The sequence below is a fragment of the Oryzias melastigma genome, linkage group LG8, assembly GCF_002922805.2.
Source record: "Oryzias melastigma strain HK-1 linkage group LG8, ASM292280v2, whole genome shotgun sequence".
Taxonomy (NCBI): Eukaryota; Metazoa; Chordata; class Actinopteri; order Beloniformes; family Adrianichthyidae; genus Oryzias; species Oryzias melastigma.
Genome location: NC_050519.1, coordinates 18,427,534 through 18,452,095, shown reverse-complemented (window position 1 = coordinate 18,452,095; position 24,562 = coordinate 18,427,534). Strand labels below are relative to the sequence as shown.

The following is a 24,562-nucleotide window of genomic DNA, read 5'->3' as shown; positions in this document are numbered from 1 at the left end:
AATCTCGGTGGAACCTGTCTTTTTATCCCCTCCACAACCGCTATTGTAATCAAGTACTTTATTCTTTTCACCTTCGCTATTGTAATCAATTACATTTTTTATTCAAAGTCTTTTCGACATTTGTGCTTTTCATGCCATTCAGATATTTTTTTAAATGATGAAGTTTATTTTATTAACAAACTGACTGAGACCGCTGCTACTTCCTGTTGGGCTGTTCAGACGACGTTCCAAGATGGCAGCAGCGATGGATGTTGACACACCGAGCGGTGCTAACAGTGGATCAAGCAAGAAGCGCTTCGAAGTTAAAAAGGTCTGATTTGATTTGATACCTAGTCAGTTGTGGTAGGAAAAAACGTATTTTCTATTTAAAAAAAGATTATAAAAAATAAACTGGTTTTAACCTCCCCATAGCTGGTTAACGACATCCATTTAGCATGTTGCCTAGCGTCATCCGAGTTAGCTTGCCTCTAACGAAATGAATGTGCGTTTCTATATAATGTCATAATCTAGACCGTAAAGGGATATTTATAAGATTACCACCAGTCAACCGAAACATAAAACATCGTTTTTGAAATGTTAGTGAACGATATTATACCCTTAATCCCAAATTTTGATTTTACTGTTCTCTGTTCGGATGCTAATTTAGCTTAGCTTAATGGCTTAGGAAGGTTTTAAGATCTGGCATATCAACACCATTTTCTCTAGTTTTTATTTTTTGTTTTATCATTTCACATAACTGTCACTTGATTTCCATATTAGAGCATTGGAATAAACTAAAATACATGTAGTATAAATGTGAAGCTCTTATTTCGAGTTCATTTGTACATGTGATTTAGCATCAACATTTACAGCTTCACATACTTGCAAATACATATTTGTCTTTTTTACATTTAAGTTTTACATATTCACTTAAAAGTGCTCTTCTGATCTGTGCATCTGACATGTGCAATTTGATGACGTTGTCTTTATTTCTGTAAAAGGAAGTGCTAAACCTTTTCTTATTTTAATTAATTTTTTTAAATAAAAAAGTGTCATGACCAAAATCAACAAATACTTAAAAATGGCAGGAAAATGTTTTAACTTTCTGACCAGTGGACATGTTTAATGACTTGTTGTGTTTTGGAATTTGAGTTGCTTATTTTTAATCTAGATATCTTTAATTAAAGTCTGGAAACATAATGTAAAACATTTTGCTGGTGTATATTCCTCTTCAACATAGATTAAACATGTGCTCATCTGATTGTTTTGTCCCCCCCAGTGGAATGCAGTGGCGCTGTGGGCGTGGGACATTGTCGTGGATAACTGCGCCATCTGTAGAAACCACATCATGGATCTCTGTGAGTACTCTCTCATAGCTTCTTGATTTCATTTCTGCTTTAAACTTTTGACGGAATGAACACTTCTGAGCTTTTTCAAGCCCTTCTCTTCACAAGTTTAGATTTCTGTGACAATTACATGTTTTTTGATCAGGCATAGAATGTCAAGCCAACCAAGCATCCGCGACCTCAGAGGAATGCACAGTAGCCTGGGGAGTCTGCAACGTAAGTTTCCAAATAAACTGAATCAAGACTCACTTTATTGATGTGCTTTGTGGAAGATAAATCATGGAATATTAGTGTTTAAAACTAAAATCAGAATATTTAACATACAAAATGTACATAATTATTATTTTTCTTGAAAGACTATAATTTATTTTTCATATTTTTCTTCTTTTAGCATGCTTTCCATTTCCATTGTATTTCCCGCTGGTTGAAGACCAGACAGGTGTGTCCCCTGGACAACAGAGAGTGGGAGTTTCAGAAGTAAGTTTCATTGATTTGATATAGTTTTATGGATCATACTTCAGAAAGTTTGATCAACAGAACTTTCAGATTTTCTTTAAAGTTGTTGCTTTATACATGCAGAAACTGTAAATATTTCTTATCTGCTTGTTTTCTTTCCATGCTCTCACAGATATGGACACTGAGTCAGCCTGCCGCTCACTTCCTGCAAGAATCAACTTCACCGTTTCTTCAATCCCAGTGGCTTGTATTATTTTCCACACTTTTGTTTTAGTATGTTGTTATTAAACTGTAATGTTGTGAAAAGCTGAGCTTGTAAGGCAAAACGTTTGAAATAATAAATAGAAAAAAACTGGGACTCTACCTTTTGTCTTTTTTGTTTTTTTAATACAGTTGACTTTGAGTCACATTGATGGTGTTGACAGCGCAGTAATCCTCTTTAAAGACACAGATGTTCAGTGTGGATTAAATGACCACTAAAATGTCTGACTTCTTCCATTTCTCTGTGCCATCTTTATATGAATGTGGAAGTTTTTAGAAATTAGTTGTTTCATCAGTTTGGTAAATTCCACACATGGAATACTTTTCAAAGACCCACTCACATGAAAATTGTGTTTTTTAACATGTTCTTGTGGTATTTTTCTGATGGAAAACATAGAAAGAAAATTAGGCTCAAAATTGCATTTCTGAGAACCATATAGAATTTTTTTGTCATGATATAATTTTTTCACATCAGGCGATAATACCAGGATATAAACCAAATAACTGTATTTGTCAAATTTGAACACTGCATTCATCAGCAGGTTGTGTAGATTTAAATATTTATTCCTGTCATACTTTAAACATAACAGATGCACTGAAGAGATATGATGCAACAAGTTTTTTCTGATAACCAAGAAAAATCTTGTATATTACAAACTAAACTAAAAAAAGGGAAAAAGGTTTAAAGTAATAAAAGAGAGCATTAATAAAACTGAACTCTAAACTACTTGATCAGTTCCGTTAAAAAATAAAGCATTAGTTCTACAAATAAGTTTTTATCAAGGTTTTTTTCAACATTAAATTGACAAACCTTTTGTCAACATACTGTGTCGACTAACCCTTTAATTTTTACTAGCCAAAGAGGAGAAAATCCTCACAACTAGTGTTAATTTCAGACCCTTCAAAATAAAAGTCTGTCACAATACTAATTTTTCTATGGAGAAAAAGTTCTATCACGATGTAGATTGTTTTATTGCCTAGTCCTTAGTATAACCCATGGTAAGTGAAATTCAAAAAGTACATGCTTGGATGTTTTAAGGCAGTAAAACTCCTCACTACACACTTTTTACACTCATCTTAGGCGGACAAGAATATTTTCACACTTTTCTCTCGTTATAGAATAAAAAGATCCGATTGCAATCAAAAGATTTATCAAACTGAGTGCATTCTATGCAGGAGACTCTGTATGGAGGAGACTGAGATCTTCTACTGCCAATCAGGGCACAGAACATAGTGCGCTGTAAAAAAACTAAGAACAAAGCAAGCGAAATTCCACTGAAAAAAATCTACAAAAAGCGAGACAGTGAAAGGTCATCTGCAATAAAGTGAGGGAACATTATTTGTTCAGTTGAAAAAAATGCTGTTGAGGAAGCTCGTTTGTGACAGAAAAAAGACGCTGGGCAGGCAAACTTTGGGGAAGGGGGGCGGTGTTGCTCTGCAGCAAAAGCCCCGCCCACAACTCAGGTGAATTTCTAAAGAATCCCTGCTACTCTGCAGAAAGTATGTCCTAGAAAATGACAGGTTCTTCAAATGGATAAAAGACCACTGAGAACACTTAAGATGGATCAAAAGATGAGTGGGACTTTAGAGTTTGTAGAAATAACCATGAAGGTAATAGATCAAACGTCATGAAAATGTTTCACTTTAATAGGAGACAGAACAGTAAAAATCAGCTCATTTCACAGTTAAAAGAAATGTATCAGTGCAAACTACAAAAGATGATTGAACGAGTTTTGCATCAACATTTTTATTGTGAACTTTTCAACAGAAATATTAAAGTTATTTGCAGTTAGCCTTTCACGACAGCAGGTACCAGCACCCAGGCTGGGGAATGCAGCTGCACAACCAGGAGTTTATTACTGAGTGTTCAACGGCTCTAGAAAGAGGCGATGGTGCTGCTGCCGCAGGGTAAATCGCAGCTGCGACGCATCAGAGAGGAGGGAGGGGCTTAGCTAAGTACCAGGACTGACCCATAACCATACCGACACTTGATTTGCTGATGTTGCTAACAAACTGATTGAGGGAGACTTAAAAAAAAAGAAAAAACACTTTCCATCTTTCTGTTACACCACTTTGACCTGCTCTCCTGTTGGAACTAAACACAGTGAGTAAATGTTGAAAAGCTTCACTTCACTCGCTCCTCCAAACATCTTCTCCGTTTTGGTCCTGTCCACTTCTATGGCTGGGGGGGAGCTCCAAATTTGGAACTGAGCTTGGAGGCCAGAGCCATGATTTTGGGGTTGTTCTGATACTTGGAGATGTTTGCCGGATTCTGAGCCACATCCTGGAAGGCGGCCATCACCTCAGGGTCCTGGAGTCAGAAAGAACTCAACCTCACTGAAGTGTTTCAAGAATCGCAATAAAAACTGAACGGAAAAATATATTTTTCGAAGGCTAAATACTCAAGGTAGAAGACCTAATTGGTTGATGTTAAGTTACCTTCATGGCGTTTAGCACCTCGGGATCCTTCAGGAGGTCACCAAGACCCGGCATACCTGCAGGACCTCCACCTGGGAACCCAGCAGCACCTGAAACATCAACACTAATACCTTATGGATTGAATTGTATGAATGCTCCTAAGAATGATGTAGGTGTTGTGATTCTCAAAGGAAACTCAGTGGTAGCATCAGACATGCAGAAAAACCTTATGAACATTCAAATCAGCTGCAGCTACGACACATCGCTGCTCCATTTCCCAAAATAAACCAGATTTACATTTCTATTGAATCATTTCTTGTTGAGGACTTTGCATCATTTGTGCTATAAATCAATTTCCCATCATGGGATCAATTAAAGTTCCATCTCACACATCTTATCTAAGCAGCTTTTAGACCTCAGATATTTTAAAAATCTAAAAAAATTGGGACTTTTTGTCTCATTAAATAGTTTTGTTGTTAAGAGACATGTACTACTTAGCTATTTTTCGGAGTCATATTCTTAAAAAAAAAGAAAAATTGTTCTGGTACAGTCTTGGGATATATTGTGATATGTCAATACATATTGTGTCACCAGATTCTTTAGAATACAGACCCATAATCTATAGGATTGTGCTTTAAATTTCAATTTTTGTGGGAAATATAATCATTTATAATTACCTTTATACACTTATATTTTAACATATATTTTCAAATACCAGGGCAAAATACCCAAATATGAATATTTATAGATAATTTCAAGGTATTCTTAAAAGAGCAGAAAATCACAATTTATTTTAAAAAATCTTACCAAGACTTATTCTACTTGTTCCATTATCAGAATATTTCCCTTATAACAAGAAAAAAAAAATCTTGCATTCTATATATATTTTTTTGCCTCGATTTTTAAAAACAAATTCAGTGAAATAGTTCTAATTTTCTTCAATAAGCAGGGAGTGCTGCTGTTGACCCCTCCCACATCCCAAAGCATTAACCCTTTAGATGAGAACCAGAGTTTATAATAGGTTTCAACTAAGGATTAGTCCTGAAATCTGTCTAAACATCGCATGAACTCTGACAGTTTTACACCAAATGTGTCTGAAATGGTACATTTGGGACTCATGATAACTGATGGTGTTCTATGAGATCATCCAATGAGATTGATAGTTAACATAAGATCAGAAATCCCTGCATGCAGGATCGGCATTTACTCTGACCTGGGAAACCTCCTGCTCCGGCTCCAAAATGTCGCGTTTCCTCTTCCTGCAGAAACACAGAAGAACCAGTGAAGGACAGACCTTTTCCCTCCAAAAGAAAAGTGGAATCCAGACCAGCTCACCCTCTGAGCCCGAGCGTGCTCCTCTCTGGCCTTCTTTATCCGCTCCTGCCTGTCCTTGATCTCCCTCTCCTCCCTCTTGCGCTCATATTTGCGCCTGTGCTCGATGATTTTGTTGGCCTGTCAAAATCATCTTCATTCAGACGTCCATCTCATTCTGATGCGTTTGCATGCTTTCATATATCTGATACCTTTGGCTGGACCTCCTTCAGCATTGCGCTGGCGTCCTCGTCATAGTCCAGTTTGCAGGTTGTGGCCAGGTCTTTGGCGGCTTCCTCCCAATGACCAAGCAGCCTGCAGGAGAAGACAACATGAGGTTCAGCAGGAACGGGGAATGTTCTAGCTTCTTCTGAGGGAAACATTGTAACTCTGGTGGACAAAATTTGAATCAGAGACATACAGATGTCTTGTCAAATGTAATAATTAACAGTTTATTTTACACCCTAATAAAAGGAGTCAAACATATTCTGAGACAAATGACAGCATCCTACTGTATTTAATCAAGTCAAAATCCAGAACGATTTAACGTTTTCATACAACTAGCTTTCAGGTTTAACTCAAACAGGATTAACTCGTCATAAACTGGTGTCGCCATCGATGCGTTGTGTCAGCTTAAACAGCAAAGTTGCCTCAGGATGTCAGAGTATTTTGTAAACAAGGTGAGTGACTGCTTAGACATTTGGATGTTTAACACTGCAGATTCTTTGGAAGAAGTCAAACACAGAACATCAGCATAGTGTCAGGCAACATGAAGGACCTGCTCAGTTTGCTGCTAGAACTAGAGAATAAAACAGAAAGTTTTCTTTTGGCCAAAATATTCTAAGAATGTAGCCATCAGGGTCTTAAATCAGGACAAAATGTAATTATTAGTACTAAAATAAAATGTCTAAAAGGACCCTCCCTCCCTCTCTCTCTCTCTCTCACACGTTTTTTTAGGGGGGTGGGGGTCACTTCCTTTGGAAAATTTGAAAGCTCACTTAAACTGGTGAAGACCAACCAAACGAACTGTTAAAAATGGTAAAAATAGTTGAGTATTATTATAAGGAATGAAAATAAACACAAAAATCTCCTTGTACATTGGAGCAGGAAGTGATGGAGATGAGAGGAGGCATTGATAATCAGACAGATTATTACCTGTTTTTAACATGTTTTATTGTTTTGGTTAAAAGTTGTTTCAGGCTTTAGCACCAACAAATTAAATCTACAACGTTTCAAAGGCTGATAACAGTTTTGGATAATAAATATACATTAAAAATGCATAAAAAACAAAGATGATCCAGTATTTTTAATGCTTTTTATATCAACCTGACAGGAGCAAACAGATTAGTTTTTACTCTTATATTTTCAAAACTGAGATGTATTTTTTAAATTATGTTAATCTTTATTCATTTGTGAAATAAAACACAACACAAAAATACAAACAGCTTTAAAACAGCCGAGTGTTTCTACACCATTCTGGGTCAAAGTTGGATAAATGTTCAATCCGAGCGTAAAGGACACGTTAAGAAATGACAGGAGCATTTTTAACAATATTAGATATTTTTTTGGTTTTACCTGTGGGCCTTCCCTCTCCACTTGTACGGCTGTGCAGAGTCTGGGTTGATGCTGATGGCTCTGTCACAGTCTCTAATGGCCGCATTGGGTTTCTGCATCTTTATGTAGACACTACGAAAAACGCCATAAGACACAGAATCAATGAGAGGAGAAAACGAGAGAAAGCCGAGTTAAAACACAGACTCTCACCTCGCCCTCTTAGCGTAGAGGATTGCTAAACGGGGGTTCAGCTTGATGGCCTCTGTGAAAAGATCTAGAGCTTTCTGAAGATCCCCTGAAAAAAAAGAAAATATTATTAGGTAACAAACTGCAGGATCTGCATCAACCCTGAAAAAACTCACCTTCTCCAAGAGCGTTAATAGCTTCAACCTTCTTTTCATTGGCCTGATCCATCATCTCGTCTGTCACCTGAAGAAAGTTATGAATGTGGTTATAAAAAAGTTACAAATGTTTAGTATTTTAACAATAAAAGATGCACAACTTTCTACCTCAATGCTGTCAAGATCATCAATGTCTTCAGGCTCAACAGTGTCTGGTTCAATAACTCCATCTTGGTCAATTTCTAAGCAACAGATGATAAAATTAAAGAACAAAAATCAGTGTTTTTAGTTTGATTAATATCCTTGTTTTGTATGTAAACAACCATTCAAGCCTCCAGGTGTGTATTACAGGTGTAGATACAGTACCTATCTCACTCTCCTCACTCTCAGATGGAACATGAGGCTCCGGCTCAGGAGCTGATGAGGCTGTGGAGGAAGGACCACAAGGACAGCCTCCCTGAAAGTCAAACATCAGTGTACTGTCAAAACAAGACATGCTTCAATACAAAAAACACTTCCGTATTTATCTTTGAAAGTTACCTTGCAACCTCCTTCTGTCTTTGCCAGTGGAGGAATCTTTGCACCCATGCTGCAAAAACAGATAGAGGTGTTTCTAATACTTTGTCTCAGATTTCTCTAGATGAATTGAAAATAAAAATATCTCACAAGTCTAACTTTTCATGTGTTTTTATTCCTTAAATTCTTCTTTTTTAAATTATTCAATTCTGAAAGCACCCATTGCGCTTTAAAATGAATTATCCACTCATCAACTCTGTTTTTTCCTTTTCAACTCTGTTTTTTCCTTTTTTATTTTAGGTCATATAATGTATTAAAGTTATAAAACTTTAGTGTTATTAATGACAAATCGCCTGTATGTGTATGCCTTAATTCAATGTAAAGAAACAGGAAATCTATAAAATTTCAAATATGCATTAGATTTACAATAAAACTGAAATATTTTGCATTTCTACCTGCTGTTAATTCCTTTCTAACTTTACATTAGGTCTAATTACATCATAATAGATATCTGAAAAAAATAGTTCAATAATATTATTAAAAGTAATCTGAAAGATTGTGTTAAAATATGCGTTAAAATTGTGTTAAAATATGTATTTTACAGCCATAAACGAGGGAACATGGAGGTGAGGGGGGCGGGACGACCACGTGGTTGTCCTGCAGCTGGATTTTCAGACTTAAAAGATAAAATATTTTTGGTATTATCTCCAGGAGTCACAACAAACACAGATTTGTCGTCTGCAGGAGCAACACTGTAAATATGAGAATGTCTCACTTCTGCAGCCAGGAGCGAAAGAAGCCCAACTCTGGAAGGTGCAGGACCTCGGGACTGGTCTCGCATAAATTCACGAAAGCCTTCAGCTCTGCCACTTTCCGTGAGTCCATGTTGGCGTGTCACGTCCAGCAGACGGAGCGCTGAAAAAAAACAACAACACAAAACATGGAAAATCCCGATCAAAGCGGGGTTTGTTTATGTGCGGAGCTGCTAATACCTAACCACGCTGTAGGCTAACCTGCTGACTAACCCCGACTTCGAATTTGATCATTTCAAGGGCAATTTAAACCAAAGAATGCATAAACTGCAAGTTTCTGAAAATGTACACATTTGCAATCTATTTAAAGCACAAATGGTTTGATTTTTTAAATGGTATTTTCTAGAATTGTGGACCAATCCCTCACAAGTGTTTGACGCACGATAAGAAGGCTAGCTAGCTACAAATGCAGTGTTAAGTTATTAAAAATACACCGAGTACAACTTTTGTACAATAAAAATTACACGCACCTGATTTCAAACGTAAATCGTTGTCTTTGAAAACGAAACCACACAGCGGGAGGTTGCAGGAGATTTAATAGCTGCAACAACGATGCACTGACAGCGATGTTGCTTCTGAATTTTAGTCAGGCGATTTATCGGACAGCCCTGCATGGAGTTAAATTCAACCCTGAGTACTGCCTGTCAGGCAAATAAAACAGATGCGTACATTAATACAACATTTTAGCAATGGCAAATTACAAAATACATAAGCGATAGCATTTTATAAGCAATAATAAATCGATTACCGTATTGATTAAAAGGTACAGAAAATAAAAAAAAACCCGAAGTAAAAATAAAGGTTTTGCTAACACTTATTAATTACTAATACTAATAATGCTCAAATATATCTTCTACAACACTTATTTAAAATAACAAAGACACAAATGTAGAAATTTCATTAGTTCAGGTTGGGGATTTATGCCAGTTACCTAGTTGAAAATGTGCCGAAAATTGGTGGTAGTAAGCAAATGACCAACAAATGATGTTGTGGGTTTGTGTGGGTTTTTTTTTTTTTTTTTAAATTGGAAGAAAATGTTGTTTAGGACTGTTAAGATGTGGCATCATTGGATTGTTCATTTTTCACATTAACTATTTGATTTTTCCTCCAAAAGACATAAAAGAAACACAATTTTCATCTTTATTCTACTGCTTTTCTTAAACAAAAACTTTCTATTTATTCCACTATCTCATTTATGTATACTTTTTAACATCACGGTGGGTTACAGAACATATGTTACATAACGCTACATTTGTTAAAATAATATACTAATAAACACATTTCTTTTGCACTATTTTCAATTGATAGTAAAAGCCTACCAAGGTGCTCAGCTCTCTTGCCTGACAAACCAAACTCAGGGTGTAAATCTTCTAAGTGAGGTCTAACGTGGGTTGTAGCAGAAAGCTAGTAGTCGTAACTGTCAACAAGGACAGGGGTTAACCTGTGGACATAAATATATTTGAAGACTAGTACCTTGTGAATTAGCGTGGTTTTTGCCATTCTGAAATTATTACCTAAGCGTGTCTGCCACTGTCTGCAGCGGGAGGACATGCTGTGAGGGACCAGAGTCCTTCAGTTGTAGCGAAGATGTTGGCCACCGGGAGCCGCCTGGTGAGCTCTGCTGCCCGGCTGCTGCTGCTGCGGGGAGCCGGTGAGTTGCATAAACTGTTATATACTCACTAAACTAATCTGAAACTGAACTAATTTGAACTGAACCATTAAAAAATGAATTCATTATACAGTTTTAAGGAAAAAAAATTGCAAGATTATTTAACACTTATTTTTTTACACAAACATTATAAATTCAATTAATTTAGCCTTTTTAAAGAGTACATTTATCCCAACAGAGTTTAACCTAAAACGCATCTATCAAAATATGTTTTCAAAGTAGTTTCTGGTTCCATTTGAAAGCTTGAAGTCTGTGTTGTTGCTGCAGAATCCACCTGGTGTCCATGCAGGCACATTTCTGTCAAACCAGGAGGTTTGAAACCCAGGACGGTTCCTGCTCGGTACCTGGGCCAGCCCAGTCCCTACACCCATCCTCACCTTATCAAACATGGTGAGTGCAGTGACACAGATGTGGATGTGAAGGTGCCGCAGCTTTGTTTTCCAAGGAACTGTGTTTTCTACCTGCTTGTCAGGCGAGGTGACCCCAGGCGTGACCCAGACGGAGTTCGAGCTCCGCAGACACAGGCTGGCCTCCCTCATTGAGGCGCAGACTGATAAGCTGGGGCCTCCTGCCTTCTCCTCCAACCACGTAGTAATCATCTTGTCCCATCCGACTCGTTACATGAGCAACGACATCCCTTACCCCTTTCATCAAAACCAGGTGAATTACTTTATTTATTTATTTTTTGGCTCCAAAATATAATAGACAAGCTTGCACTAACTCTGAGCTACATGTGCCCCAGGATTTCCTCTACCTCAGTGGGTTCCTAGAACCGGACAGTGCCTTGGTTCTTCACGGGAAAGGTCGACCAGACCAGGCCATCTTGTTTGTCCCTCGCAGAGATCCGGGGAGGGAACTGTGGGACGGCGCCCGGTCCGGGAAAGATGGAGCCGCTGCTTTGACAGGCATAGAAAGAGTTCATCACACAGAGGAGCTGGGTCTCTTTTTGAAGAGCCTGAAAGGTGGGTGAACATGAGGTCCCTGTAGACTGTAGATTTTTTTTTGTTTATGTTTTATTTTAACTGAAAGCTCCTCTAGATCTTAAATTAAAATATATATATATTGTAATGAAGTTGACAACAAATATGAGTCTACCATGATCAGAAACGGCTGTTTATTCTCTTGTTTGGTAGAGTCACTTGATTAAAACATCATACAGTAGCAGTTACAGTAGTCAGAGTGATGCAGTGACTAAATAGTGATTTATATTTAAAATTGCATAATAATATAACTGACTAAAAAACAGAATAGATTGTGTTACCCTTAATTATATTCCATATTTAAAATACTTAAAGGGACATTTATATAGACACAAAAGTCACATTAAAACCTGCAACAACTGCAAAACCAGAAAATAAAAAGAAAGAAATTATGTAGAAATGTCATTATGATTATGCCATTTTTGCCTAAATCCAAAATAAACACTAGTTTCTGCAGAGTGACAGTAGTTTATTAGACTCTCAGAGTCCTGGATGGAACTTTTGACGTGGCACAACACCCCCCCTCAAGCTCAGATCAGGAAAACAAAGATGTTCATGGATCTATTTGTCTGCTAGTGGATGCATCGGAATGGGACGGAGCAGGAAGCTTGTGAATTTCTAAAAGCACAATTTTTATTGAATAATTTGTATTCAATACATTTTTATTGATTAAAAAATCTTAATTTCTTTTTTAAGTTGTAGCCAAAGTTATTCTCCATCTGTCATCAGAAGAAACTCCTTGTTTGAGTAGTCTACTTTTTCTGTTTGAAGAGAATCTCCTCACAGATTTCTGGGTTCTCCTCTCTGTATTCTACTTCAGGATCTCAGCTGTGGTACGACAGCTCTCCACCCGCCCACCCACGTCTCCACCAGTCGTATGTGCTCCCAGTGCTGGAAGGTGGGCCGACCGCGCGCACACTCAGACCCCTGGTTCATTCGCTCAGGGCCCTGAAGAGCTCTGCAGAGGTGGCGCTCATGCAGGAGGCAGGTCGGATCTCAGCACAGGTGAGCCATGTCGCTGTCCTCATGTATAACCAGTTTACTCACGATTTTTTAAGCTCTCGCTTCAGCTGAAACAGTTGTTTCTTAGGCTTTCAGGAGGACCATGGCTCTGTCTGGAGGAGAGGTGGATGAGGCTGTGCTGTTTGCTAAGGTAACTCCAGGGTTTCCGTCCTTATTCACTCTTTTATTAGAATTTTATTTTAGCTTTATTTTCTAAAATGTGTTTTAAAAAATGACACCAAAGTTCAGATAACTTCTGCCTAATTCTAAAAATGTTTCTTTTTTAACCACCTAAATGTACATTTATCATGCTCACATCATGACATCAAACACATAACTTCGTCCTCTCAGTGACCAAAACCAAACATGTGTTTACCTCTAACACATCAGAGATTAAACCTCTATTAATCACCACATTTAATCATTTAGGTGCAAAAAACAATCTGATGTTGATTCATCATCTTTTATTTTGTAACGCCTAACTGTGGATTTGAAATTGAGTTTTGAGCTCTGGCATGAAAACAAAACTGATCAAAAAAATCTGTCAGGAATTCCCTTTGTGTGGATGCTGTGAACATGTGGGGATCCCAGCTCACAAATGACATCAAATCTCACGTTTATATGTTAAAAGATATCAAAAAGAGAATGTCTTTGTATTAATTAATTGAACCATAGAGGAGTGTCAGTTAATGAGCAAAAAGCAGCTTATTTACATCAGTCTTTACATAAAAACCAAATAATGTTTCTATTATTTCAATCTATATAAACCAAGTTTTTTTTGTATGCATGTTATAATCCTTTTACATTTTTTACGTTCGCTTTCTGTGGATCGCCACAGCTTTGGTCATTATGGATCCAAAAAGAAACCAGTCAAGCCCCTTGTACAGAACTAGAAACTCCTCATGTCACCCCCTGGATTATAGTGAAATTAGAATGAAAACTCATGAGAGCAACAATTCATCAACTGCATCTAGTCTTCATCAAATTCATCCCAAGAAGAAAAGAATATAGGAAATCATAATAGGTTAAAGACAGAACAAATAAAAAAAACTTTGCTCAGGATTCCACAAATTTAGTAAAAGTTAAATCTTTCCTTTTTAACTTCCTGCTGAAACAGTGAAACAAACCTTAAAAAATAAGTTTAAACCAATTGATTGTGTTAATTACTCATCCAAGGCCACGAGAAATAAAAACAAAAAAATGCACATATTTTTTTTTCTATGTGGAGTTATTAAACAGTTAAATTTAGGTCACAGCATTAAGTCCTTGTTTGTAATTTGTGGATTTTTTTTTACCCTGATACTCTCTTATGGGGTCCACATGATCCCACCTTTACATGGATGTGTGATCCCTCCCATAATAAAGGTGGACAGGATTCATGTCTGCCACAGACACCAGTGAAGATAAAAAAAATCCTTGAAAAAAAAAGTTCAGGGTGCTGTCATGTGGAGTCCAAATGACCCCACTTTTAATGTAAACATGCCTCGGATAGCACAAGGGTTACATGTTTTTTCATTGATTCGAATAATAGACATGGATGTGGCCTTTAACAGGGTGACTTCAATGTCTTAGGTCTTATATTTTCAAGAAAGTTGTATATCTGCTAATGCCTTAGTCACAGTGTAAAAAATGAGCAAACCTGTACTGGTGATACAGGTAGCTAGTAGAGTGTAAATGTTCATGCACACGTTTTCCTACGGGCATGCTGCGGGTAATGGGTCGTAGCAAACACTTAAACAACGCAAGGGGGATGTAGTTGAAATGCAGGCATGTCTTATGGATTTTTTTTTCAACCCCCCAGAACCCCGCTTACTGCGTGAGGGAGACCTTTAGTGCTGTTCAAGTGATAAATCTGCCCTCCTTGTGCACATGTTGCACGACTCGTGTGTACAGCCTGACTGTTAGAAATGAGGAAATTAGACAGAGTTAAGTTTGTCTGGATATTTTACGGGCATATACCTGCATGTGTGCAGTACTTGTGCATAGCCAGTAATGAACCAGTATTTGCACCTTACTAATGACTAAAGGGCACTGTATGACAGCATTTTCTGTATGTATTTGTCCTTACAAATACTTTATGATACATGTTACACATGCACAACATTGGAATATTCCTTGTTTTACAATGTCCTTGATGCTCATCCATGGTTGTAATTTGAATTCCTTCACTACTCACTACTGAGTGTACTATATAGTTTTTTTTTTTTGCTAGTTAGGGTTTACGGAGGGAATTCCAATATGGCTTACGTCTTTATGGACCTTTCTTTGCCTCCATGAAGCTCTCTGTGGTTTTCTTCAGCTGATTTGAAGGAGTTCTGTAGTCATGGACTCATGTCAGTTTAGTCAGGGGTGTCAGAATCCAGGCCCAGGGGGCAGGTGTCCTACATGTTTCCAACCAACCTGTCATTGAAGCTCCTTATTGGCCAAACACACCTGATCCAGGTAATCAGCAGCAGATTAAACAGGATTTCTGGGACACCAGCAGGAGGCCGGCCCTCAAGGCCTGAAGTTGGGCACCCCTGGTTTAAGTGTTCTACATGTTACAAGTGAGTTGTCGTTCCCAACCACTTATACTTTTATATGACTCCCATGACAGATCACTGTTGGTTATTTAGTGGTTACCCCATCACAGAACCTCACTAGAATCTCCAGAGCTCTAGACATTCTTCATGAGTGTCTGTCTAATTAGGGGTTTTGTGTGTTGTAATAATTGTAAAAAATAAATAAACACTCAGGGAGGCCATGGTCCAGCGGTAGGGCGGTCGTCCTCTGATCAGTAGATTGCAAGTGCAATTCTCGCTTTGCCTGCCCATGTCTCGACGTGTCTTTAGGCAAGACACTCGATGGTTGGAGCCAGTGTTCGGCAGCAGAGCAACAGTGTGTGAATGTGTGTGTCAATGGGTGGATGGGTAAAGCACTTTAGGCCTTCAAGAAATGAAGAAAAGCGCCGTACAAGAATTCAAGTAATGGATAATCTAAACATCTCACTCTATGGTATTTTCTGTTTTTTTCAGTTTGATTTTGAGAATCGGGTCCATGGTGCCAACTTCCTGGCGTATCCTCCTGTGGTTGCTGGAGGGAACCGAGCCAACACGCTGCACTACATCAACAACAACCAGATTATCAAGGTAACAACTCAGTTTATAGTTTTTTAAAACTTTTGTCACGACTCATACTCTGACTATACAAATGAGTTTACATTTAGTCTTTTCTAAAAAGTTTGTTTCTTCATTTCCACGTCATCAGGATGGTGAGATGGTCCTGCTGGACGGCGGCTGCGAGTTCTTTGGTTATGTCAGTGACATCACTCGAACGTGGCCCGTGAATGGAAAGTAGGTTAAAAAAAAGATGCTAATCTACAGAATAAGATTACATTTTATAAATATTAATAGATTTCATCAGTTAAAAGAGTAAAATAGCATTTAATCATTTAGTTACATGGAGTGTCTCATACAAAATTGGCAAAAAAAGAACAAAAATGATCTCAAGGCAGATTTAGGCTTTTAATGCAAACATTAATTATAAATAAGGAAAATGTTCCTTTTATTTAAAAAGTTTGGATCGTGTCATAAAACAAGGAAAATGTTCCTATGTAGAAATCTGTACTTTTTGGAGAAAGAACCAGAGAATTTCACAATTTTGCAAATTTGATTATACATTTTATTTTAAATTAGATGAAGGAAAAAAAGATCATTATTAAAGGGGGAAAAATACAATATACAAATGAAAAGGAGCAGAAATTGATTAACTCTTTTTATCTTCCCAATTTGCCCTTAATATGAAAGAAAAAAATGTATTTAGTCACTTAGAAAGTAGATAATAAAATCAAAATAATACAACATTTCCTAACAGGAAATTTTGCAAATAAAAAAAATATCTGAATTAAATAACAAATAAAGACATTTTTTTTATCACAACATTCTTGCAGATTTATCTTTTATCATTGTGATTTAGTAAAATCCTATCTTATATTTCTGTGAACTAGAATATCATATTATTAAGTTAAATAAAACAAAACTAGATTACCCAATAACCAATTCCGTTTTTTGTTTTTCTTTTAACTTGAATAATTGAAAACCTTTCTAGCTAATTGTTCTCATTGGAAAATACACTATATGACCAAAAGTATTGGCTCATCTGCCTTGACTCACATATGAACTGGAGTGCCATCCCATTCCTAACCCTTAGAGTTCAGTATGATGTTAGTCCACCTTCTGCAGATATTACAGCTTCACTTCTTCTGGGAAGGCTGTCTACAAGGTTGAAGAGTGTGTTTATAGGAATTCTTGACCATTCTTCCAAAAGCTCATTGGTCAGGTAACACACTGATGACGGAGAAGGTCTGGCTCTCAGTCTCTGATCTAATTTATCCCAAAAGTGTTCTGTGGAGTTCAGGTCAGGACTCTGTGCAGACCAGTCAAGTTCATCGACACCAGACTCTGTCCTCCATGTCTTTATGGACCTTGGTTTGTGCTCTGGTGCACAGTCGTGTTGGAAGAGGAAGGGGCCTGCTCCAAACTGTTCCCACAAGGTTGGGAGCATGGAATTTTCCAGAATGTTTTTGTATCCTGAAGTATTCAAAGTTCCTTTCACTGGAACTAAGGGGCCAAGCCCAACTCCTGAAAAACAAGCCCACACCATCATTCCTCCTCCACCAAATGTCACACTCTGCACAATAGAGCCCCAAATGTACCGTTCTCTTGGAAACCTCCAAACCCAGACTGGTCCATCAGATTTCCAGATGGAAAAGTGTTATTCGTCTCTCCAGAGAAGGCGTCTCCACTGCTCTAGAGTCCAGTGACGGCATGCTTTACACCACTGCATCTTTGCATTGGACTACAGGATGTGTGGCTTGGATGCATCTGCTTGGCCATGGAAACCCATTCCATGAAGCTCTCTGCGTACTGTACTTGGGCTAATCTGAAGATTGGTGATCACTTTGCACTATTCACTTCAACATCTGCTGACCCCTCTCCATCAGTTTCGTGGTATACCACTTAGTGGTTGAGTTGCTGTTGTTCCCAAAGGCTTCCATTTAGTTCTGATCGAGGTGAAATGTCACCTCTGGATTTGTTAACATCTTATGACAGTTCCACGCTGGAACTGACTGAGCTCCTGAGAGTGGCCCATTCTTTCACAAATGTTCATAAAACAGTCTGCATGCCTGAGTCCTTGATTTTATACACCTGTGGCCAGATCGAGTGATTAGGACACCTGATTCTGATCATTTGGATGATTGTGCCAAAACTGTTGGTAATATAGTGTATGTACATTTATTCCTGCAGCTTCATGCTCCACTGTTTGCCATCTGTGCAGAATTCACTTCTTGTGAGGCCTCATCTTTTCTTTTAAAGCTTTGATTTCTCTGATTTGTTAATTTCATTGATGTCCATGGCAGACATAAAATCCTATCTACCTTTGTCATGGGAGGGATCTCACATCAATATAAGGGTTGGGGTCCTACTGCAAGCAATCCCACGCAGCCTTATTGGGCTTAGCATGGCCGGCCGGGCGGAAGCCTGCCCACCAGATGCTGGTGGCAGAGCCCACCCCTGGGTCTAGCTCCAGGATGAGACCCCCAGTGACATCAGTCTAAGCTACTCGTTAGTGTAGCCCCCAGTATAATTCAAGTTATCAAACCCATACAGCATGTTTCAGTGGCAGTTCATGCAGGAAACTTTATTTTGTATGTTATTTTAGATTCAGGTGTACTGTGTTTATTGCAGGGGATACGTTCCTTCGTTAATGGGATTCCAGATGTTTTAAAGCAGTAAAACTCCTCACTACACAGTTTATATACTTATCAGACAAACATAAAAATGTTCACACTTTTCTCTCTTGTTTGAACTCTCAAAGTTCAAACCTTCATTAAAAAATAAGTCCAGTATTATAGAATGAAAACAAAGATCTGATTACGATCAAAGGTAAATTTAAATTTGGAAAATTTAACGTTTTCTGTACAGGAGACACGGCACAGGGATTGATTGACAAAGTCAACAGCTAACCAGGATGCAGAACACAGAGCTCTGTTAAAAATAAATAAATAAAAGCAAAATTATACTGGAAAAAATCTGTGAAGCAGCATTACCATAAAAGGTGAGCCACAATACATCAATAACCACTGTACCCCATGTTTTAGCATGAAACTTACAATAAATACTGTCAATGCAATCGGGATACAATAAGCTTTACAGTTCCAAAAATGAGAAACTGATGTTCTCTCAGAACCCACTCTGGACTTCAGATCCTGTGTGACCTGATGTGACTGATGTATGCTACCAAAAACACACAGTAACATTCTGCTGCTCTTTGATGCCTTCCTGCAGATTTAGTCCGATCCAGGCGGAGCTGTATGAAGCTGTCCTGGAGGTCCAGCACTCCTGCTTGTCCCTGTGCTCTCCGGGCGTCAGCCTCGACCACATCTACAGCACCATGCTGGCTCTGCTGGGCCGGCAGCTGAAGCGGCTGGGCATCCTCAAGGCGGGCGCCAGTGATGCTGATGCTTTGAAGGTGACTCCTTCTGATCATTCAAGACTTTGCTGTAAAATCTAAAGCAATTTGTTTGATAAATTTAGTGATCTTTTAATCTCAGATTTGGGGATTTTTCTTCTAATTATTGAAAATTCGTAAACACAATGGAGCACATGTGTGTCTCATCTGTTCTTGGAGAGATAATAACAGGACTGTAATCAGGGAGATGACCTTTTTGGGGCTGATGTTCCCCATAATTCCTCTCCACATGTAGACCTCTCAGCTCACTGAGCCTTAGCTTGCAGCACCGAGTAGTACAGATGGTGTCACAACTGAGTTCAGCCAAAACCCCGGAGGCACGTAGGATGGAAGGAAACTAATTTAGTCCGGCTGCATCGCAGCGTCTGAGTCGGCATGTCAGTCAGCGGAGCAGAGAGGGAATTTTGTTTTCTTAAAACATGAGAGCTCAGTCCCACTTAGAGAGTCTACTATTTACTCAAGATTACAAAACACTGATGAATGTAGATAGAATATTTTTAGTGCTGTTCCTCTTTTTTCTGATTAAAATGATCAAGATCATCAAAAATATGGTTCTAATGAGAATGAATGCAGCAGGCCCTTGCTATAACGTGGTTCCCTTTTTCTGTTTTGCTGTTTTGGGGATTTCTCTCAGTTCATTCCTGCATGCTTTGTTTTTTATGTTTTAGTGCACTTCGTTCTGCATCCTGATTGGCTGTAAACTTTGTCAATCAACCTCCTCTGTGTTATGTTTCCTGAATGTGTTCATCTACCACATTTACACAAATCTTCACTAGTGAGCAGATCTTTGTTTTCATTCTGTATAACTGGGCCTGTTTTTCTATAGAAGTTAGAACTTTCAGAGTTAAAACAAAGGAGGAAAGTGTGAAAATAGCTGCATTTCTATTCCACAAATGCGCAAAATGTTATTGAAATTCTAGAAGTGTCGAAAAAACACAATTTGGCAAACACATTGTTTCTTTAAAATCATAATTATTTAAATACACAAACCAACTCACATGTTGTTCCTACCCAAAAATTTAAATAAATGTTTCATTTGCAGTTTTGCGAAATATGTAAATTTCAATATGCCACCTCCTCCAAGCACAAAAACGTTTTTTCAATAAATGTGAGGTCTTTTTTTTATTGTCATGTTTCCAATTTAGCAAATTTGTTATTGTAAATCCATTTTGTGCAATTTCATGGTTAATGTAAACGCAGGTAATGTTTGTCTGACTGAAAAAAGTATAGATAGTGAGAGGTTTTACAGCCTGAAACATCTATACAGATAATCCCACTTTGCAAATTTCATGCATAATGGGTTATTTTTTAGAATGTGACTCCTTTGATAAATATTGAACTGCTTTATTTCAGTGATAATTAATTTAAATTTCAGCAAACAAGAAGCAGTTTACACCAAATTGTTACCATCTTCCCCCCTAAATCTCATGACTGGTTGTTAAAATACAAACAAGCATTTGTGTTAATGATCAACAAATCATCATACTACAACCACCATGTTTTATTGTTGCTAAAATCTTTAAATTAGATTCCATGTTGGGTCACTTCATATCTAACAGGATCTACACCTTCCAAAAAAGGTAAAGGTTTTGTTTTATTTGCTCTAATTATATTTGTGCAAAGTTAATGAGAAAATCTAAGGTGAGATGATTCTGTTTGTGTTCTTTTTGCTTAATAATCTTAGGTTGTATTCAGACTGGAATCCTTTGGTTCACTTAAAGTGAACCAGATTTTGTTTCCCCCGATAATCCGGAACACATTTTCAGTCTGAATACACTCAAGTGGTGGTCTTGGTTCGTTTCTAATCAGACTGAGCTCCGGTTTGTTCTGGTAAATGGTGTATACTTGTAAAGCACTTTTGTACCTTCCTCGAAGGCCCAAAGCGCTTCACAGTCACAGAGTATCTTCTTAGCCATCGCATCTTTAGTAACCACCTTGTAGCATACCTCCAGCGTACCAAAGTAGCAGTAAAAGCTGTTGTATGTGACGTTGATACAGAGAATCAAAATTGGTCAGTGAAATATAAAGTTTGAATCAGTGAACTATCCCGACAAAGATTGCATCTCCATGATTGTAGTTTTCCCCCACCCTCGTACTTGGGGCGGCCGTGGTGCAGCGGTAGGGCGGTCGACTCCAGATCGGAAGCGAGCGCCTTGCCTGCCCATGCAAGACACCCAACCCCGAGTTGCCTCTGGTGGGAGGTTGGCGCCAGTGTTCGGCAGCGGAGCCACCATCAGTGTGTGAAGGTGTGTGAGGGTGTGTGAATGGGTCTGTGACTGTGAAGCGCTTTGGGCCCTCGAAGGATGGTAGAAAGCGCTATACAAGTATACGCCATGTACCATTTACCATTCCTGGCCAATGACTGAAGAGATCTTTAGTCACGTGTTTTTTTTTTTGTTTGTTTTGCTTACAAGCTTTGGTCCGGAACAGAAAAGTCTGCTGGACAGCAGTCTGAATACAGACCAAATGCAAAGTTCAGGACTCGATCCGGACCAATTGTAGCGTACTCGGTCTGGACCAACAGACTTTTCCTGTATTAATACACCCTTAAGTTCTCAAAAGGACCTAGTTTTGTCTATTTTAAATAATAAGTTCTGAATCTAACTGGGGCTGCAGCTCTTTGCAGGATTGTTACAACAGTTTGTTTCTATTGTGGCCTCGTGGATTGTTGGAGTGATCTTGGCTGAGGCGCATCTCCCTAGAAAAAGCTCTCTGGAGTCCCAAAGCATTTGAAACAAACCTTTTTGAAACGGATGCATGTTAACAACTGACAGGATGATGTGTGATTGTTAAAGGGATCTATTAAACCAACCAATATGGCTTTAATCAGGCCTGAATTTAGAAAATAAATGTTTGATTTAGTGTTAAAAATGTTTATTCATTATTAAGAAAAGGGCAATAACATTTTCATGCATTACTAAGCAGGTTGTCACAGCTTTCTTAAAACAATTTTCTGTTTACCTGGTTTTACAATTGTGGGATTATTTAAATTTGTTCAATAATCTGAATCATTTAAGGTTGTCTTGTCACATCAAGGTTTACTGTATGAACTTTTAAAAGCTAAAGATATGAGAAAAAGAGTTAAATAGAATATTTCTGTGTTGATGTTTAAACTCCTTCAGTTTTGAGGACGTGGAAACCTGAACAGATCATAAACTTACAAAAGAAACCAAGCGTGGGATTTCCACCTAATCTGTTAGTAAATGAAACTTATGGTTAAAAAAAACTCTTCCCACTTGAATGAGCAGCAGATGGCTTTTTAGAGTCTGATTCTGCACTTTAACTGATAAAGGTCTTAAATTGTTCCTCTCAGGCTGCGAGGCGCTACTGCCCCCACCATGTTGGTCATTACCTGGGCATGGATGTGCACGACACTCCTGAACTGTCCCGTTCACAGCCTCTTCAGCCAGGCATGGTCATCACTATTGAACCAGGTATAGCTTGCTTCTCTCAAGTTCGATTTATCCACCAGTTTATACATTCACCTCCGTCTTGTCTCAGGGTTGTACATCAGTGAAGACAACGATGAGGCGCCAAAGCACTTCCGTGGTCTGGGTGTCAGGATTGAGGACGACGTTGTGATTAGAGACAAAGGAGGACCTCTGATTTTGTCCTCTGACGCACCAAAGAGCATCGCTGACGTGGAGAAAGCCTGTGCCGTGAGATAAATCACGGAGAGAGCCGGAGCCGACTGGTCTGGATCTCTGTGAGCTGCTTTACTATGAGTTGTCTCCGTCAAGCTCAGGGCCCAAGAGCACCAAAGGTGGAACTCAACCTGGTGTTCGGCAAAAGTCTGAGACTTTGCAGGTGCTGTTACTGTCTGCTTGAAGCTTTGCTGCACTGATCAGTGTTTACGAAATGCACAAGGATATGAATGTGCAGTTCCTGAATAGTAAGCCAACCATGCACAAACGTGGCTTCAGTAGTAGCTATAAAGATAAATGGGCAGTGAGGCTGATTCAGTTGAGTGTAAAGAGTGCTACTGTGATACAAGCATGGATAACAGTCCTAATCGTGTGCAATATATCCTTTGTTCTGGGAGAATTAGACATTTCACAATCAAATTTACCTTTTTAACCAATTTTCATAATTTTGTCTTACTGAAATTTGTCCCCTTTATATATTTTTCAATGTCATCATTACATTTTACAGATCAAATATGAAAAACAACTGAACTTTAAATGTGTTGTGTATGTGCATTCAACTTTGAAGAATTGTTTTGTTTCCCAGAAAATTATGTTTTCAGGCGTTCAAAATATAAAAGTTTTACTTCAAAATGTTGTTTTTGTCTTTGGTTATTCATTGAATTTGAATTCTGAATAACAACTGTGAGCATAATGTTTGCTGTATTAGAATAGATTAGGAAGACCAGAGAAGACCTGGTTCTTGTGTTAAGGGCTGCAGCACTTCCCTTCATTTAGGAATTAGTGTCATTTTTATTTTACGCATTTTATTTTTCAAAGTTAGGTTCTTGAGAAAACCCAAAATAGAGTGTTGTGGGACACTCCAAAGTGCAAATAGACAAGTTAAGGCAAGGTTTCTCTTTTTTTTAGTTTTACTTCTGCATGTTTACGCCCCAAACGCTACACTGTAACAGAGTCAACAGACATGTTGACAGACAAAAGCAGAGCACAAACACCACTTTGATGCATATTAATGGAAAGTTGTTGACTTGATTTAATTTCACATCTGCAAGACCAGATTCAACTGAAAACAATTACAGAAGTGAAGTCAGAATTGTGAAATAATACACAATTACTGTAAATATAATATGTGTGATACACATATTATACCACACAGACTTACATCCAGTCAAACTTTCAAAGTTTATCAGGATCCAGAAGCTCTCCACTGGTGTTCCACAGGGTCAGATTCTTGACCCACTTCTCTTTTCTGCCGATATCTCTCTGTACTCCATCATTTGCTCCTTGATTGCAGTTTTCTAACCTTTTTTTGCTGATTACACAGCTTCTCCTGTTCTTTTCTTCAGACAACATGAGGGTGTCATCAAACATCTCTTCTGGTCTATCTGTGCTCCCAAAAGAAAACTAACTTCAACTCAAGTCCTGCTGTCTCGTCAGTTTCACTATCAAATTGGTGATTCTGCTTTATCTGTAAGAAGCTTAAAGAAACCAGCTTCTCCCCTGGTATTAACATTTGAAAAAGGTGTGAAGTGGATCAAACGGGTCTTATATGTGGTTTTTATAAACTTGTTTGTTGTATCCTGTTCAGGTGTTGATCACGCTCAGTTCCATTTGTTCCAAACCCACAGTTTATATTTAAAGTAGAAACCAATGATCACAAACCTTGAAGTCCCTAGTGGGACTTGATCAAGTCTCTAACCAAGCCAGGATGCTAACACTGACTTCCTGCTCATGAACAGCATGGAAAAGTGCAAATTTATGAT

General features: G+C 38.2%; 3 protein-coding genes across 3 annotated transcripts; 2 read left to right on the top strand and 1 right to left on the bottom strand.

Moving 5' to 3' along the window:
• The first annotated feature begins 69 nt into the window (after positions 1 to 69).
• rbx1 (ring-box 1, E3 ubiquitin protein ligase) lies at positions 70 to 2,144 on the top strand. The gene is made up of 5 exons (XM_024272939.2): positions 70 to 310; positions 1,259 to 1,337; positions 1,471 to 1,541; positions 1,717 to 1,802; positions 1,954 to 2,144. The coding sequence occupies exons 1-5, from the start codon at positions 233 to 235 to the stop codon at positions 1,964 to 1,966; spliced, it is 327 nt and encodes a 108-aa protein (XP_024128707.1). The 5' UTR covers positions 70 to 232; the 3' UTR covers positions 1,967 to 2,144.
• Positions 2,145 to 3,727: 1,583 nt separating this feature from the next.
• st13 (ST13 Hsp70 interacting protein) lies at positions 3,728 to 9,611 on the bottom strand. Its single transcript, XM_024272549.2, has 13 exons — positions 9,465 to 9,611; positions 8,958 to 9,097; positions 8,207 to 8,255; positions 8,033 to 8,123; positions 7,835 to 7,908; positions 7,688 to 7,754; positions 7,536 to 7,620; positions 7,347 to 7,457; positions 5,984 to 6,086; positions 5,796 to 5,912; positions 5,674 to 5,719; positions 4,482 to 4,570; positions 3,728 to 4,353 (listed from the first exon to the last, which is right to left on the bottom strand). The coding sequence occupies exons 2-13, from the start codon at positions 9,065 to 9,067 to the stop codon at positions 4,219 to 4,221; spliced, it is 1,077 nt and encodes a 358-aa protein (XP_024128317.1). The 5' UTR covers positions 9,068 to 9,097; positions 9,465 to 9,611; the 3' UTR covers positions 3,728 to 4,218.
• A 65-nt stretch (positions 9,612 to 9,676) lies between these two features.
• Positions 9,677 to 23,431, top strand: xpnpep3 (X-prolyl aminopeptidase 3, mitochondrial). The gene is made up of 11 exons (XM_024272548.2): positions 9,677 to 10,645; positions 10,931 to 11,053; positions 11,136 to 11,323; positions 11,406 to 11,625; positions 12,464 to 12,648; positions 12,734 to 12,796; positions 15,660 to 15,773; positions 15,892 to 15,977; positions 18,972 to 19,155; positions 22,469 to 22,589; positions 22,657 to 23,431. The coding sequence occupies exons 1-11, from the start codon at positions 10,582 to 10,584 to the stop codon at positions 22,821 to 22,823; spliced, it is 1,515 nt and encodes a 504-aa protein (XP_024128316.1). The 5' UTR covers positions 9,677 to 10,581; the 3' UTR covers positions 22,824 to 23,431.
• The last annotated feature ends 1,131 nt before the right edge of the window (positions 23,432 to 24,562 follow it).

What these genes read in the sequence shown, in the direction of transcription:
- rbx1 (XM_024272939.2), top strand. Translation starts at nt 233, where the DNA reads ATGGCAGCAGCGATGGATGTTGACACACCGAGCGGTGCTAACAGTGGA. An exon ending in AGCGCTTCGAAGTTAAAAAG is followed by an intron (nt 311 to 1,258) that starts GTCTGATTTGAT and finishes TGTCCCCCCCAG; the next exon opens with TGGAATGCAGTGGCGCTGTG. An exon ending in TAGCCTGGGGAGTCTGCAAC is followed by an intron (nt 1,542 to 1,716) that starts GTAAGTTTCCAA and finishes TTCTTCTTTTAG; the next exon opens with CATGCTTTCCATTTCCATTG.
- st13 (XM_024272549.2), bottom strand. Translation starts at nt 9,067, where the DNA reads ATGGACTCACGGAAAGTGGCAGAGCTGAAGGCTTTCGTGAATTTATGC. An exon ending in AGACAGAAGGAGGTTGCAAG is followed by an intron (nt 8,124 to 8,206) that starts GTAACTTTCAAA and finishes TTTGACTTTCAG; the next exon opens with GGAGGCTGTCCTTGTGGTCC. An exon ending in AGGTGCTAAACGCCATGAAG is followed by an intron (nt 4,354 to 4,481) that starts GTAACTTAACAT and finishes TTCTGACTCCAG; the next exon opens with GACCCTGAGGTGATGGCCGC.
- xpnpep3 (XM_024272548.2), top strand. Translation starts at nt 10,582, where the DNA reads ATGTTGGCCACCGGGAGCCGCCTGGTGAGCTCTGCTGCCCGGCTGCTG. An exon ending in CTTTTTGAAGAGCCTGAAAG is followed by an intron (nt 11,626 to 12,463) that starts GTGGGTGAACAT and finishes ATTCTACTTCAG; the next exon opens with GATCTCAGCTGTGGTACGAC. An exon ending in GTGATGCTGATGCTTTGAAG is followed by an intron (nt 19,156 to 22,468) that starts GTGACTCCTTCT and finishes TGTTCCTCTCAG; the next exon opens with GCTGCGAGGCGCTACTGCCC.